The sequence below is a fragment of the Dendrobates tinctorius genome, unplaced genomic scaffold, assembly GCF_039654945.1.
Source record: "Dendrobates tinctorius isolate UK_male_01 unplaced genomic scaffold, ASM3965494v1 ptg000028l, whole genome shotgun sequence".
NCBI classification, from domain to species: Eukaryota; Metazoa; Chordata; class Amphibia; order Anura; family Dendrobatidae; genus Dendrobates; species Dendrobates tinctorius.
In genome coordinates, this window is record NW_027361696.1 from 90,193,096 (window position 1) to 90,209,084 (window position 15,989).

The 15,989-nt window shown below is 51.6% G+C and overlaps 1 protein-coding gene across 2 annotated transcripts in view; it reads left to right on the forward strand.

Moving 5' to 3' along the window:
- Positions 1-258: 258 nt before the first annotated feature.
- KDELR1 (KDEL endoplasmic reticulum protein retention receptor 1) overlaps positions 259-15,989 on the forward strand; it is a 30,859-nt gene continuing 15,128 nt past the window's right edge. The window contains exons 1-3 of one of the 2 annotated variants that reach the window (XM_073571151.1): positions 259-585; positions 13,620-13,720; positions 13,847-14,005. In XM_073571151.1, the coding sequence (XP_073427252.1) occupies positions 495-585; positions 13,620-13,720; positions 13,847-14,005 (351 nt within the window). In that variant the 5' untranslated portion in view covers positions 259-494. Of the gene's footprint in view, positions 586-6,191; positions 6,339-13,619; positions 13,721-13,846; positions 14,006-15,989 lie in introns of those variants that run through there. The other variant, XM_073571150.1, reaches the window with a different exon arrangement.

Below are 15,989 nucleotides of genomic sequence, written 5' to 3' on the forward strand. Positions count from 1 at the left end.
GCCCCGTGACCGACCGTCTACGTGAGCGGAGCCCGGCCGTGTCTGCCCCGTGACCGACCGTCTACGTGAGCGGAGCCCGGCCGTGTCTGCCCCGTGACCGACCGTCTACGTGAGCGGAGCCCGGCCGTGTCTGCACCGTCACCGACCGTCTACATGAGCGGAGCCCGGCCGTGTCTGCACCGTCACCGACCGTCTACGTGAGCGGAGCCCGGCCGTGTCTGCCCCGTGACCGACCGTCTACGTGAGCGGAGTCCGGCCGTGTCTACATCGTGTCATCCGTCCCCGGCCGTGTGTCTGTACCGTCACCGCCTCTGTACCCAGCCGTCACTTGTGTGTCTGTGGCCGAGCAGTTCCTGGTTCCTCCCGTGGCGGCGCCGGCTCCCGCCTCCTCCTCCCTCCGGAATCCTGCCCTCCTCCCACTCCAGGCCTAGCACACACAGCCTCCTGCGGCCTCCAGTGCGACCTGTCACCGACTCTGCGCGGCTCCGGTCAGCATGAACATCTTCAGGTTCCTGGGGGACATCTCCCATCTGTCCGCTATCATCATCCTGCTGCTGAAGATCTGGAAGTCCCGCTCCTGTGCCGGTAAGAGCACACAGCCTCCTCCGCCGGCCGAAGATGCCGGTACTCGTGCAGTATGTGTCGGATCACTGGACGGCGGGGCTGGTGGTGACGTGGAGCTCCTCCACTAAGGTATGGAGGCAGCGGGCACTGCGCCTCACCCGGAGCGGAATTCAGTGTTGCACATCCCCGAGTGCTCTGTACTCCACATCCCCGATGGCTGTGCTCTGTACTCCACATCCCCGATGGCTGTGCTCAGTACTCCACATCCCCGATGGCTGTGCTCTGTACTCCTCATCCCCCATGGCTGTGCTCTGTACTCCGCATCCCCGATGGCTGTGCTCAGTACTCCACATCCCCGATGGCTGTGCTCTGTACTCCTCATCCCCCATGGCTGTGCTCTGTACTCCTCATCCCCGATGGCTGTGCTCTGTACTCCACATCCCCGATGGCTGTGCTCTGTACTCCACATCCCCGATGGCTGTGCTCTGTACTCCACATCCCCGATGGCTGTGCTCTGTACTCCACATCCCCGATGGCTGTGCTCTGTACTCCACATCCCCGATGGCTGTGCTCAGTACTCCACATCCCCGATGGCTGTGCTCAGTACTCCACATCCCCCATGGCTGTGCTCTGTACTCCACATCCCCGATGGCTGTGCTCTGTACTCCACATCCCCGATGGCTGTGCTCTGTACTCCACATCCCCGATGGCTGTGCTCTGTACTCCACATCCCCGATGGCTGTGCTCTGTACTCCACATCCCCGATGGCTGTGCTCTGTACCCCACATCCCCCATCGCTGTGCTCTGTACTCCACATCCCCTATAGCTGTGCTCTGTACTCCACATCCCCGATGGCTGTGCTCTGTACTCCACATCCCCCATGGCTGTGCTCTGTACTCCACATCCCCCATGGCTGTGCTCTGTACTCCACATCCCCCATGGCTGTGCTCTGTACTCCACATCCCCCATGGCTGTGCTCTGTACTCCACATCCCCGATGGCTGTGCTCAGTACTCCACATCCCCGATGGCTGTGCTCTGTACTCCACATCCCCGATGGCTGTGCTCTGTACTCCACATCCCCGATGGCTGTGCTCTGTACTCCACATCCCCGATGGCTGTGCTCTGTACTCCACATCCCCGATGGCTGTGCTCTGTACTCCACATCCCCGATGGCTGTGCTCTGTACTCCACATCCCCGATGGCTGTGCTCTGTACTCCACATCCCCGATGGCTGTGCTCAGTACTCCACATCCCCGATGGCTGTGCTCAGTACTCCACATCCCCCATGGCTGTGCTCTGTACTCCACATCCCCGATGGCTGTGCTCTGTACTCCACATCCCCGATGGCTGTGCTCTGTACTCCACATCCCCGATGGCTGTGCTCTGTACTCCACATCCCCGATGGCTGTGCTCTGTACTCCACATCCCCGATGGCTGTGCTCTGTACCCCACATCCCCCATCGCTGTGCTCTGTACTCCACATCCCCTATAGCTGTGCTCTGTACTCCACATCCCCGATGGCTGTGCTCTGTACTCCACATCCCCCATGGCTGTGCTCTGTACTCCACATCCCCCATGGCTGTGCTCTGTACTCCACATCCCCCATGGCTGTGCTCTGTACTCCACATCCCCCATGGCTGTGCTCTGTACTCCACATCCCCGATGGCTGTGCTCTGTACCCCACATCCCCCATCGCTGTGCTCTGTACTCCACATCCCCGATGGCTGTGCTCTGTACTCCACATCCCCGATGGCTGTGCTCTGTACTCCACATCCCCGATGGCTGTGCTCTGTACTCCACATCCCCGATGGCTGTGCTCTGTACTCCACATCCCCGATGGCTGTGCTCTGTACTCCACATCCCCGATGGCTGTGCTCTGTACTCCACATCCCCGATGGCTGTGCTCTGTACTCCACATCCCACATGGCTGTGCTCTGTACTCCACATCCCCTATAGCTGTGCTCTGTACTCCACATCCCCCATGGCTGTGCTCTGTACTCCACATCCCCGATGGCTGTGCTCTGTACTCCGCATCCCCCATGGCTGTGCCCACATCCCCGATGGCTGTGCTCTGTACTCCGCATCCCCGATGGCTGTGCTCTGTACTCTGCATCCCCCATGGCTGTGCTCTGTACTCCACATCCCCGATGGCTGTGCTCTGTACTCCGCATCCCCCATGGCTGTGCCCACATCCCCGATGGCTGTGCTCTGTACTCCGCATCCCCGATGGCTGTGCTCTGTACTCTGCATCCCCCATGACTGTGCTCTGTACTCCACATCCCCGGTGGCTGTGCTCTGTATTCCGCATCCCCATTACTGTGTTCTATACTCCACATCCCCGGTGGCTGTGCTCTGTACTCCACATCCCACATGGCTGTGCTATGTACCCCGCATCCCTGATGGCTGTGCTCTGTACCCCGCATCCCCGATGGCTGTGCTCTGTACTCCACATCCCACATGGCTGTGCTCTGTACCCCGCATCCCTGATGGCTGTGCTCTGTACCCCGCATCCCCGATGGCTGTGCTCTGTACTCCACATCCCACATGGCTGTGCTCTGTACCCCGCATCCCTGATGGCTGTGCTCTGTACCCCACATCCCCCATGGCTGTGCTCTGTACCCCACATCCCCAGGGGGTGTGCTCTGTGCCCCACATCCCCGGTGGCTGTGCTCTGTACGCCACATCCCCCATCGCTGTGCTCTGTACCCCACATCCCCGGTGGCTGTGCTCTGTACTCCGCATCCCCCATGGCTGTGCTCTGTACTCCGCATCCCCCATGGCTGTGCTCTGTACTCCGCATCCCTGATGGCTGTGCTCTGTACTCCGCATCCCCCATGACTGTGTTCTATACTCCACATCCCCGGTGGCTGTGCTCTGTACCCCACATCCCCAGTGGCTGTGCTCTGTACTCCGCATCCCTGATGGCTGTGCTCTGTACTCCGCATCCCCCGTGGCTGTGCTCTGTACCCCACATCCCAGTGGGTGTGCTCTGTACCCCACATCCCCCGTGGCTGTGCTCTGTACCCCACATCCCCCATGGCTGTGCTCTGTACCTCACATCCCCCATGGCTGTGCTCTGTACCCCACATCCCCCATGGCTGTGCTCTGTACCCCACATCCCCCATGGCTGTGCTCTGTACGCCACATCCCCGGTGGCTGTGCTCTGTACTCCACATTCCCGGTGGCTGTGCTCTGTACCCCACATCCCCTATAGCTGTGCTCTGTACTCCGCATCCCCCGTGGCTGTGCTCTGTACCCCACGTCCCCAGTGGCTGTGCTCTGTAGTACTCCATATCCCTATCCCTGATGGCTGTGCTCTGTACCCTACATCCCGGGTGGCTGTGCTCTGTACCCCACTTCCCCGGTGGCTGTGCTCTGTACTCCACATTCACGGTGGCTGTGCGCTGTACCCCACATCCCCTATAGCTGTGCTCTGTACTCCACATCCCCGATGGCTGTGCTCTGTACTCCGCATCCCCAGTGGCTGTGCTCTGTACCCCACATCCCCTATAGCTATGCTCTGTACGCCACATCCCCGATGGCTGTGCTCTGTACGCCACATCCCCCATGACTGTGTTCTATACTCCACATCCCCGGTGGCTGTGCTCTGTACTCCGCATCCCCGGTGGCTGTGCTCTGTACTCCACATCCCCGATGGCTGTGCTCTGTACCCCACATCCCCTATAGCTATGCTCTGTACGCCACATCCCCGATGGCTGTGCTCTGTACTCCACATCCCCGGTGGCTGTGCTCTGTACTCCGCGTCCCCGGTGACTGTGTTCTATACTCCACATCCCCGGTGGCTGTGCTCTGTACTCCGCGTCCCCGGTGGCTGTGCTCTGTACTCCACATCCCCCATGACTGTGCTCTGTACTCCGCGTCCCCGGTGACTGTGTTCTATACTCCACATCCCCGGTGGCTGTGCTCTGTACTCCGCGTCCCCGGTGGCTGTGCTCTGTACTCCACATCCCCCATGACTGTGCTCTGTACTCCGCATCCCCGGTGGCTGTGCTCTGTATTCCGCATCCCCGGTGGCTGTGCTCTGTACTCCGCGTCCCCGGTGGCTGTGCTCTGTACTCCGCATCCCCCATGACTGTTTTCTGCAGCTGGGCTGATGATGGAGGTTGTAGCTTTGCTTCTCAGGGAATGCTGGGAGTTGTAGTGTCACATAATGCCGCACTGTACTATCCCTGTCGCCATCATTCACGTCTGTGTCTGGTGATGAGGACATTACATCTCCAAGTATCTCCAGCACGTACCCTGTTATACAGGGTGGGCTCCGTCCCCCGATCTTGGCCGCACCCTGCAGATATCTGTAAAAACAATCATCTGATGTGGAAGTGGAGTCTGTTCATCTCCCAGACCCATCATGGCCTGTGTTATACGTGGCCGGAGCCACGGGGCGCCCACACGGCATGGGACAGTGCGGATTACATAACCGGCCGCTTGGGTAAAATCTGCACAATTCTCCATGAGCTGCAGCATTTTTCTGTACGGAAATCATTCAGATCTCAGACTGGACAGCCTTTCCATTCCCTCCTGGGGCACGGGGCGCAGGCTGTGGCAGATCTCACTGTGCTGCGCAGATGTCACATTTTTGGTACCTGTCAGAAATTAAAGGGGTTTTTTGGTGTCAGAAAAGTTCCCATTCCCAGGTGTATAGTTTGTTGTTGAAAATCCAAACTGTTCCTTACACACCCTCCCAGGGTCTAGTACTGAGTCTCCTCCCTGCTCCTAGTCTCTATTGTTTGCCTGCAGACCTAGCGTAATCTATTCAGCTCTGCAGCCAATCAGTGAGCTGAAAAGTGTTTCCAATATAGACAACGCACAACCCCAACATGTATGTGTGCAGGGCCCAAACCGAATCATGGCCCTGCACATGGGCATTCACACGCCCTGATCTTACGGCTGCCGATGTGACCGCACTTCCGATAATAGAACTGTAGTAGCTCGTCTGCTGCCATTCTTCTCGGCAGCACAGGTCCTGTTTACACAGGACAATGTGCTGCAGAAAGAGATGATCTTTTGTGCATCTGACGTGCTGCCTAATCTGGACCGGACCTGAGTTTTCCCATCATAAATTTTTATGGTTTATTATTTGGACGTGCCACAATTGTCCCTACAGCTGCGGAGAGCTGTCCCATAGTATTTAATGGGCAGTGTGTGGCCCATGTCTTCTCCTGCCCCCAGTACAGGAGCTAAAGGGTCCACCCTGGATGTAAATGTTTGCCACACATCCCCCTTTAATAATGGCCCTTGTAAAAAGCCAGAATGTAGTAGGAATTAATGATTTAACACTCGATACATTTTTTGTACTAAAAACAAACAAGTAAATTAATCCGGCTAATTGTATCACTTTGTAAGAAAACCAATTACTGATACATTGAGTCCTCTAGTAATTAAGAGACAGGAGCACAAAGCTTGGAGGGAAATTCTCTGCTGTTTGGTGCCACACTGAGAGCACAGGATAAGAAGTGCTGGTGACGCCTGACTGTTGGGGGTCACTATACCCCTGAAATGCCAAAATGAGATTAACACCCCTGACTGCGGCTTTTGGTAGCCACAAGATGCCTCAGTTCAGAAAATCCAAACTTGCTGATTCTGGTGGCATCTTCCCATTACCCTGAAGCAGAAATGTCATCCATAAAGTAATGTTCACACCCACACATGCGACCCTACGGATCTGTAGTGAATTCGCCCTATGCATGGCGAGGGAAGAATCCACACCAAGAAAATCCTAGTGGCTGTGTGATCTGTATATGCCATGTACATGGTGAGTACAATGCTTCAATCCTGGTGAATTAAAGGGGGGGTTCATTTTCAGGAAATCTCGGTTCCCAGGTGCAGTTTAATTATAAAAACAGTCAATGCTTTCCTCCTCCCTAGGTCCAGGACGGTAGTGGTGCAGTCCATTTCATTCCTGGCTGGGTTTTCCATGTGGCTGAAGGCCACAGATTCAAGTTAAAAACCCTGCAGTATAAGGTTTGGGTGTGTCAGTGTCAGATTTAGTGTCTGGTGGAGTACAGAGCAGAAGGCTCTGCAGAGCGCCACCTGTGTGTGAGGCAACACAGGCCAGCAGAGCCAAACAGCCAAGGCAGCTGAAAAGCCTGGCACCCACAGCAACCGGTCAGAGGAGGACTGGCATGTTTAGTGACTGTAAACTGGAGGCTATGGTACCCGGCTGCGATCCGGAGGATATCGTGTACTGTGTAATGCTGTGAGTAGAACATTAACACGGTGTTGCAGTCGCCAACGGCAACCGGTCAGAAGAGGACTGGCGTCTTTAGTGACTGTAAACTGGAGGATATGGTTCCCGCCTGCAATCCGGAGGATATCGTGTACTGTGTAATGCTGTGAGTAGAACATTAACACGGCGGTGCAGTCGCCCATGGCAACTGGTAAGAGGTGGACTGGCGTGTTTAGTGACTGTAATCCAGAGGATATGTGCCCGGCTGTGAATCGGAGGTGGACTATCTTGTTCCCGACTGCGATCTGGAGGTGGACAGTCCTGTTGCAAGGCTGCGATCCGGAGAATCTCGTGTGCTGTATTTGCGGAGTTGAACATTAAAGAGACGTTTTGCTTTGAACTTTGCTGGGTCACTGCCTCATAACTGCTTAGGCTAGTTTCACACTAGCGTTTTGGAGCGCAGCGACAGCCTGCGCACGGCCGCCGCTAAGCCCCGCCCCCTGCCGCGCCTCCGCCGGTAGCTCCGCCTACCGGCGCATGACGCTGCATGCATCCTGCGTCCCCTATCTTTATCACTGGGGGCGCAGGCCGTGCGCAGTATGCGTTTGGCGGCGCATGCGCCTTTTTGACGGTGCGCCGGCGCAACCAAACTGCAGCAGGTTGCGTTTGGCGCAGGTCGGCGCACCGTCAAAAAGGCGCATGCGCCGCCAAATGCATACTGCGCACGGGCTGCGCCCCCAGTGATAAAGATAGGGGACGCATGCAGCGTCATGCGCCGGTAGGCGGAGCTACCGGTGGAGGCGCGGCAGGGGGCGGGGCTTAGCGGCGGCCGTGCGCAGGCCGTCGCTGCGCTCCAAAACGCTAGTGTGAAACTAGCTTTAGAGTGCTACCTCTGCCCTACAGCAGGTAAACGGCAAACACTGATCAATGACTTAAAAAGTTGATTATTTTAACTAAGGACAACATTTTTATACAGCATAGAAGAGAACAGAAAAGGTTTTCCAAAAAATGGAGATCTGTCCCCAGCCAACTTTTCCCAGTGCTGCTAGAGGGGATTGAAACTTTCCCAAAGTGACACACCTGCAGACCTGGCTGCAAGCATGCCGTGGATTGGGCAGCGTGAATCAAGTGTCAGGTTCCCTTTAAGAGTCCTGTATTATCTGACTGAGTGCCGGGATTTTGCCTTTTAGCATTTTGTTACCACCAGTATATTCTGTGGATTGTGGGGGAGGAAAGTGCTGCATCTTCCAGTAATAGCATTTTGGAAATCTCACCCACACGCCGTGTCTAAAATCCCCGGTGCTGCACATCTGAATCCTGCAGTTTTTACCCTTTATGACATTTCATTTCCGTAAAGATATTTGCAGTAGTTTTTTTTTCTACATTTGGATCTGTGGATAAGTCCTGTAGGAAAATACCTTTAACAATCTACAATAAAAGTTATAGCTTAAAGGCAAGGTCACCAGGTTTTTGCTACCCTGTCTGAGAGCAGCATAATGTAGGTGCAGAGACCCTGATTACAGCAATGTGTGTTAGGCGTCGGGTTCCTGTCGATCCCGGTGCTCTGCTCAGACTAGCATTGTGGGTTTGGTTGCTGCTGCCACCTCTGGTCCAGCTATACCAACGCATGCTGGTCAGCAGTGAACTCCAGGGACTGAGTCCTCCTTTCGGTCCACTGAGCATGCCCGTGGGACGATCTCTCATTGGAGATTGGAGGTCACATGCTCAGGTCCTGCTTCTGCTCTGATTGGATCATCAGGAAGGTCCTGGAAGGTCGTGGCTATAAAAGCCTCGCATGGCCGCCCCGCCGTGCGCTATGATAGACATTAGTTCTTACGTTTATAGTGGTGTGTGCGATGATGGATGTGTGAGATAGGTGACTGACTCATGGAACCCCTTCCCTTTGACACGCGTGTTAGTAGGGTTTAGAGGTTAGAGTCAGCACTTAGTACTGGTGCTGCAGTGCATTCAGCTCACTCATCCATTAGCGCTAGTGGGCGCCAGTCAGGACAGGCATCACAGTACCGCATATGTTGCAGCGTCCGTCTGTACGGCACTAAGCTCAGGCTGGTTAGTGGCGACCGCAAGTGCAGACGCAGTACACGCTCAGAGCGGTAGACTAACGCTACACCCTGTGACATTTAACAGGGCACAGGGGGAACTTTCCCCCTAGCTCCACAGTAGCGGTTCCAGGCGCTAGTGGGTTTAGAGGGGCATGCTTCTCGTGTCTCAGAAGCAGTGTCCTGTGACCTCACACTAGCGCTCCTCTAGCTGTAGCCTGTGAGGTTTAACAGGCTTCGGCATTGGTTTCTGCGGACTCTGTGCAGTAACAGAGCCCGTTTCCTATCACACCGGGTCAGTGGTTACCCGCTGGTGTCCAGCGAGCATTTTACTTCTCGCTGTCCGTTGTTGTATAGCAGCAGTATACCATCTCTGCACAGTGGACCCCGGGTTGTGATCGCACCTTTTCATAATTTATATTTGGTGCGATCCACAAACCCTAACAATGTGTCGCTTACTAGGTTGCTTGCAGGTTTGATAGGAAATTAAAGGGAATCTGGTCACAAGTTTCAGCCAACTAATCTGAAATCTGCATAATGAAGAGGCAGAGATCCTGATTCCAGCGATGTGTCAGTTATGGGGCTGCTTGCTGTAGTTGATAAAAATCACACTTTTCTCTGCTGTGTATCTACCAGTTCTCTGAATGCGATGCTTCTGCCTCAGTACAGTGTACTCAGAAAGCAGCCAATCAGTGGTATGGGTGGGGTCATACAGGGCTCAGCATTTAGAGAACTGCTAGAGCTGCAGCAGAGAAAAGTGTGATTTTTATCAAAACTACAGCAAGCAGCCCAGTAAGTGACACATCGCTGGAGTCAGGATCTCTACCTTTACATTATGCAGATTTCAGATTAGTTGGCTTTAACTTGTTGGCAGATTCCCTTTAATTTTAATTCTGGCACTACATAATGCTCCTGGCTGCTCAGGACTGGGACAATGTGGCAGAGTCGGTTTCATGGCATCCCTACCTGTCAGATGCTCCCCTGCCCTATAACGTCTCCCTGTAGCGTCTGTATCTTAGAGATGAGGTGCGGGGTAACGTCCTACATCATTCACTGAATGGGCTGCACCCTGCTGCAGTGAATCATGAGATTCCTCCCAGAGATGTTTTGTCTGCGTAAAGTCTGAAGTTCTGCAATTTGCCATTACTCACAGATGAGAGGCTTTCAGTGGTTGCAGCTGATTGTATCGCTCTGATTTGCAAGGTTTACATATATAAGAACAGTAGGACGCCTTCTCATAGACCACACGTGATATAATATATTCTGGACAGGCTGCATGGTTTTCTCCAGCAAGTCCACACGACCAGCGGACTGTAAAGCAGTAACTGGAAATACAAAGAACTTGTGTTCTTTTCCTTCCTCCCATGATTAGGTAGGTGTCATCACCCAGCATTCCTCTGACCCTGAGCGATATACAATCCATCATTATAGAAGCATATTAATAACATAGATAATGGACATAGTAAACATTAGCATAGAGGTGCAGGTCACCGCTGTTTACTGCTCTGCAGGCGCCATTTATGCACTTGACTGCTGCAGACAATCACAGCCCTCAGCAGGGATGCATTGCATATGTGACAGGAGACAGCTGAGGCCTGTGATTCCTGCAGTGGTCACTATGTCTGGCACATCACCGCAGCAGGGAAGTGAGTCTGGACCAGAGGAGCAGCCGCGCAGAAGCTACAGAGGTTTGTTCAGGTGAGTAATGATTTTTTTATTTATTTACGACATTCATTCTAAATCCTTCCAGACATTATTCTTGTGTTAAAGCTTTGAAAAGTCGAAAAATTTAAGGGCAACTTGAATTTGTGAATACATTTTTCTGACTTTTGCCGTTTAAGCCCCAGTTTTGCTAAAATGTACAGAGTTAGCCGGGGAGTGATGCCACAGCTCGTCTAGTTCATGATGAACTGTGGTGTTCTATACTCCAGAAATCTCAGGGACTGAAGGGAGATTTCTGGCATAGTGCTCAAAGGTGCACACTCCTCATCAGACGCTCCAGATTTATGTGTGCACCTCTTCATGAATCTGGAGGCTCTGACTCCACCACCGATGTGAACACCAGTCTAGATGAATCTGGCCCTAAGTCTCTTCAGCAATGCACACATTAGGCTGGGGCTGCACGGCTAGGTCTACACGGCTAGGGCTGCACGGCTAGGGCTGCACGGCTAGGTCTACACTGCTAGGGCTGCACGGCTAGGGTTACAAGGCTAGGGCTACACAGCTAGAGCTGCACAACAAGGGGTACATGGCTAGGGCTACACAGCAAGGGGTACATGGCTAGGGCTACACAGCAAGGGGTACATGGCTAGGGCTACACAGCAAGGGGTACATGGCTAGGGCTACACAGCAAGGGGTACATGGCTAGGGCTACACAGCAAGGGGTACATGGCTAGGGCTACACAGCAAGGGGTACATGGCTAGGGCTACACAGCAAGGGGTACATGGCTAGGGCTACACAGCAAGGGGTACATGGCTAGGGCTACACAGCAAGGGGTACATGGCTAGGGCTACACAGCAAGGGCTACACAGCAAGGGGTACATGGCTAGGGCTACACAGCAAGGGGTACACGGCTAGGGCTACACAGCAAGGGCTACATGGCTAGGGCTACATGGCTAGGGCTACACAGCAAGGGCTACATGGCTAGGGCTACACAGCAAGGGGTACATGGCTAGGGCTACACAGCAAGGGGTACATGGCTAGGGCTACACAGCAAGGGGTACATGGCTAGGGCTACACAGCAAGGGGTACATGGCTAGGGCTACACAGCAAGGGGTACATGGCTAGGGCTACACAGCAAGGGGTACATGGCTAGGGCTACACAGCAAGGGGTACATGGCTAGGGCTACACAGCAAGGGGTACATGGCTAGGGCTACACAGCAAGGGCTACACAGCAAGGGGTACACGGCTAGGGCTACACAGCAAGGGCTACACAGCAAGGGGTACACGGCTAGGGCTACACAGCAAGGGGTACATGGCTAGGGCTACATGGCTAGGGCTACATGGCTAGGGCTACACAGCAAGGGCTACATGGCTAGGGCTACACAGCAAGGGGTACATGGCTAGGGCTACACAGCAAGGGGTACATGGCTAGGGCTACACAGCAAGGGGTACATGGCTAGGGCTACACAGCAAGGGGTACATGGCTAGGGCTACACAGCAAGGGCTACATGGCTAGGGCTACACAGCAAAGGCTACATGGCTAGGGCTACACAGCAAGGGGTACATGGCTAGGGCTACACAGCAAGGGGTACATGGCTAGGGCTACACAGCAAGGGGTACATGGCTAGGGCTACACAGCAAGGGCTACATGGCTAGGCTACACAGCAAGGGCTACATGGCTAGGCTACACAGCAAGGGCTACATGGCTAGGGCTACACAGCAAAGGCTACATTGCTAGGGCTACACAGCAAAGGCTACATGGCTAGGGCTACACAGCAAGGGCTACATGGCTAGGCTACACAGCAAGGGCTACATGGCTAGGCTACACAGCAAGGGCTACATGGCTAGGGCTACACAGCAAAGGCTACATGGCTAGGGCTACACAGCAAGGGCTACATGGCTAGGGCTACACAGCAAGGGCTACATGGCTAGGGCTACACAGCAAAGGCTACATGGCTAGGGCTTGCACGACACTGATTGTAGTAATGCAAAACTAGGCTGCAGAGAAGTTGCACAAATGTTTTTGGTCATGTCACTTCTCTGAGAATTAATGTATGGCAAATGACACAGTGTAGGTCGATGGTGACCAATTCCCTTTAAAGTTTCACTCCAGCTGTGTTTTCATTTCTCCAGTAATGTCTGTCCAGTGTATGCGTTTCCTGCCATTTCCAGCACTGCTCCGGTCCTCTTTTGCATCATGTGATCTCCAGCTCACAAAGTGTTATTGTGTGGATCAGAAGTTACTTTGTCAATATAAGTCTATGAGACTTACGAAAAGCTGTCATGGACTGAACATTAAGAAAGGAACTAAAGGTCCATGGTGTCCGCCAACAGAAAGAGCTGCATTCACGTGATGCAGGAGAGAACCGGAGCAGCGCAGTAAACGGCAGAAGACAGCACCCGGTAAATAATTCAAAGCACGCACTCTACATACATTACTGAAAGCTAACGGATGGGGAAATAAATATGACAACACTGCCGTGGTACTTTAAGGACTAATCAAGCCTAGTGTAATGTGCCACAGTTATAAACTGTACAGTAATGATGCATCCAGTCAGTTTTTTATCCCATTGTTTTTTCTCTGCAGACCTTGGCAGGTGATGCCATTACTCCTCTTTTTGCTCTTGTACGACTATTGATCACACCGATAAGTATTTATGAACATACCTGGCTACACATCAGTGTATATGGAATTGTGTGAGTTATGGCATGCACGGAATAATGTTCTTCCAGGAGTCATTAACTGTGCTCCTTGTATTCAAGAGGTAGCTGTAAAGGAGGCTCCAGGGATATTAACACTAAAGCTGCTTTGATAAAGAGGATCAGGCCATCCCCAGCCGCATTGTAGGAGCTATTCTCAAGAAGTCTTAATTGAAATTTATATTAACGAACAGGTTGTTGCATTTTATTTCAGGTATTAAAGAAATTTCCCAAAACATGAAAGTGTCAGGAGCAGTTATTTTTTTTCCCTTTTCCTTGAAAAAGCACAGAGAAAAGTCATCCTGATAAAATATCCTGCATGGGGCGAACGGAATAATGTGAAGAAAGGGGGGATATTATTCTCTCTGTATTACTAGTGGCGCCATAGCCCCCATACACATGTAGACGGGATGTGTCATTATTCTTTTTCTCTTGTTTTTTAGGCATTTCTGGGAAGAGCCAGATCCTCTTTGCGATTGTATTCTCCTCTCGATACTTAGACCTGTTCACTAACTTTATCTCCCTCTACAACACCTCTATGAAGGTAATGCTTCACCACAATTTATCGGTCTTGTGCATATTTGCTAAATACTCCAAAATGGATAGATACAAGCTAGAATATCTTTACCTACCTCATATTTTATGCTCTATGTGCCATTTTTATTCCCAGCTTGTTTATGTTGCGAGCTCGTATGCCACGGTCTGGATGATCTACAACAAATTCAAAGCTACTTATGATGGAAACCATGACACCTTCCGCGTGGAGTTCCTTATTGTTCCCACAGCTATATTGGCTTTCCTTGTTAACCACGATTTCACTCCTCTTGAGGTAAAGACAAATGAGATTTATATTCCTTCATTGTTTTAGCTGTTTGCTGACACATCACCATCTCGTCCTAGTGACATTTGCCTTTTACTTGTGATTTACTATTTTACAGTACCATTTTCTTTACACTAATTGGTGAGGTTCTACCAATACCAAGAACTAGTGAAAAGTAACCCTGGTTAAGGCCCCACTTACTGTTGTGTTGAGAAAAAGTATCATTAAAACCCTACAAAGACTCCTTTGCTAGGAGATGACCTAGGCGATTGCCCAGGGCTCCCACTCCCCCAGTGAGAGGCCCCCAGCCAGTGGCATGCCACTAATAGTAGCAAAGTACGCCGACGCTATGGGGCCTGGTGCAAGCATAGGCTCTGGGTTCCCCTGCACCCGGCATCGTACATTCAACTGTATAGGTATCCAGTATGCCAATACAGTTGAAAGGAATGATGGAGGAGGGAACTTGTCTGATCCGTTCCTATCATTCTCCCTTGTTGTCTGACGTCTCGGCCAGCAGGCGCAATGATATCACTTCATCGGGCCATGCTGTGTCAGGCAGTGGAACTGCTGAGAAGATGTGCTGCGCAGAGCAGCGGGGGAGAGGTATGTATTGTTTAAAATTAGTGAGTACATTGTGGTGACCATAATACTGTATGGAAGACTTGGGTGCATTATACAGTACCGACGACTATGGGGAGTGAATTATACTATATGGAGGACTATAAAGGAACATTATACTATATGGAGGACTATGGGCTGTGTATTATACTGTATGGAGGACTATGGGGGTGCATTATACTGCATTATACCATATGAAGGACTATGGGGTGCATTATGCTATATGGAGGAATATGGGGGTGCAGTATACTATATGGAGGACTATGGGGAGTGCATTATAGAATATGGAGGACTGGGGAGTGCATTATAATCTTTATTTTCTTTTATATAGCGCCAACATATTCCACAGCGCTTTACAGTTTGCACACATTATCATCCTTGTCCCCGATGGGGCTCACAATCTAAATTCCCTATCAGAATGTCTTTAGAGTGTGGTAGGAAACCGGTATACCCGGAGGAAACCCGCGCAAACATGGGGAGAACATGCAAACTCCTTGCAGATTTTGTCCTTGGTGGGATTTGAACCCAGGACTCCAGCGCTGCAAAGCAACAACTCTGGGGTGCATTATGCTATATGGAGGACTGTATGGAGGTGCATTATACTATATGGAGGACTATAGGGTGTGCATTATACTATATGAAGGACTATGGGGTATGCATTATACTATATGGAGGACTATGTGGTGTGTATTATACTATATGGAGGACAATAGGGAGTGCAATATACAATAGGGAGTGCATTATACTATATGAAGGACTATAGTGTGTGCATTATGCTATATAGAGGACTATGGGATGCATTATGCTATATGGAGGACTATGGGGTTGTATTATACTATATGGAGGACAAAGTGGGGTACATTATATTATATGAAGGGCTATGGGGTACAAAATATTATATGGAGGACTACGGGGAGTTCATTTACTATATGGAAAGCAATTTGACGACCGTTATGCCATACCATGTCTATCATACTGTGTGGGGGCCATTATTCTTTTTAAATGGCTAGGTGAGGTCAATTATACTATGTCTCTGTATGTATTTACTCTTTCCATGCATGTCTGTATGTAGGAACTCTGTATATGTGTATTTCCATGTACATACATGGCTGTACGTATGTACTTAGAGCACATACATACAGATGCATGTATACACAATGTGTATGTTTATATACATGCGTGTGTAACATGCAGCTTGTGTATACATGTGTGTCACATACTGTGTGTTTAGCATCCAAATTTATAAATGCCAGTAACACAGATGGTAGTCCATAGGTGTAAATATCAGCAATCGCCTAACGAATGAGCAAAATGCTGCCAATTTATGCTGGGACAAAAATCATTGTTCTCAGTAGGACATTGCTGGGGCAAACTG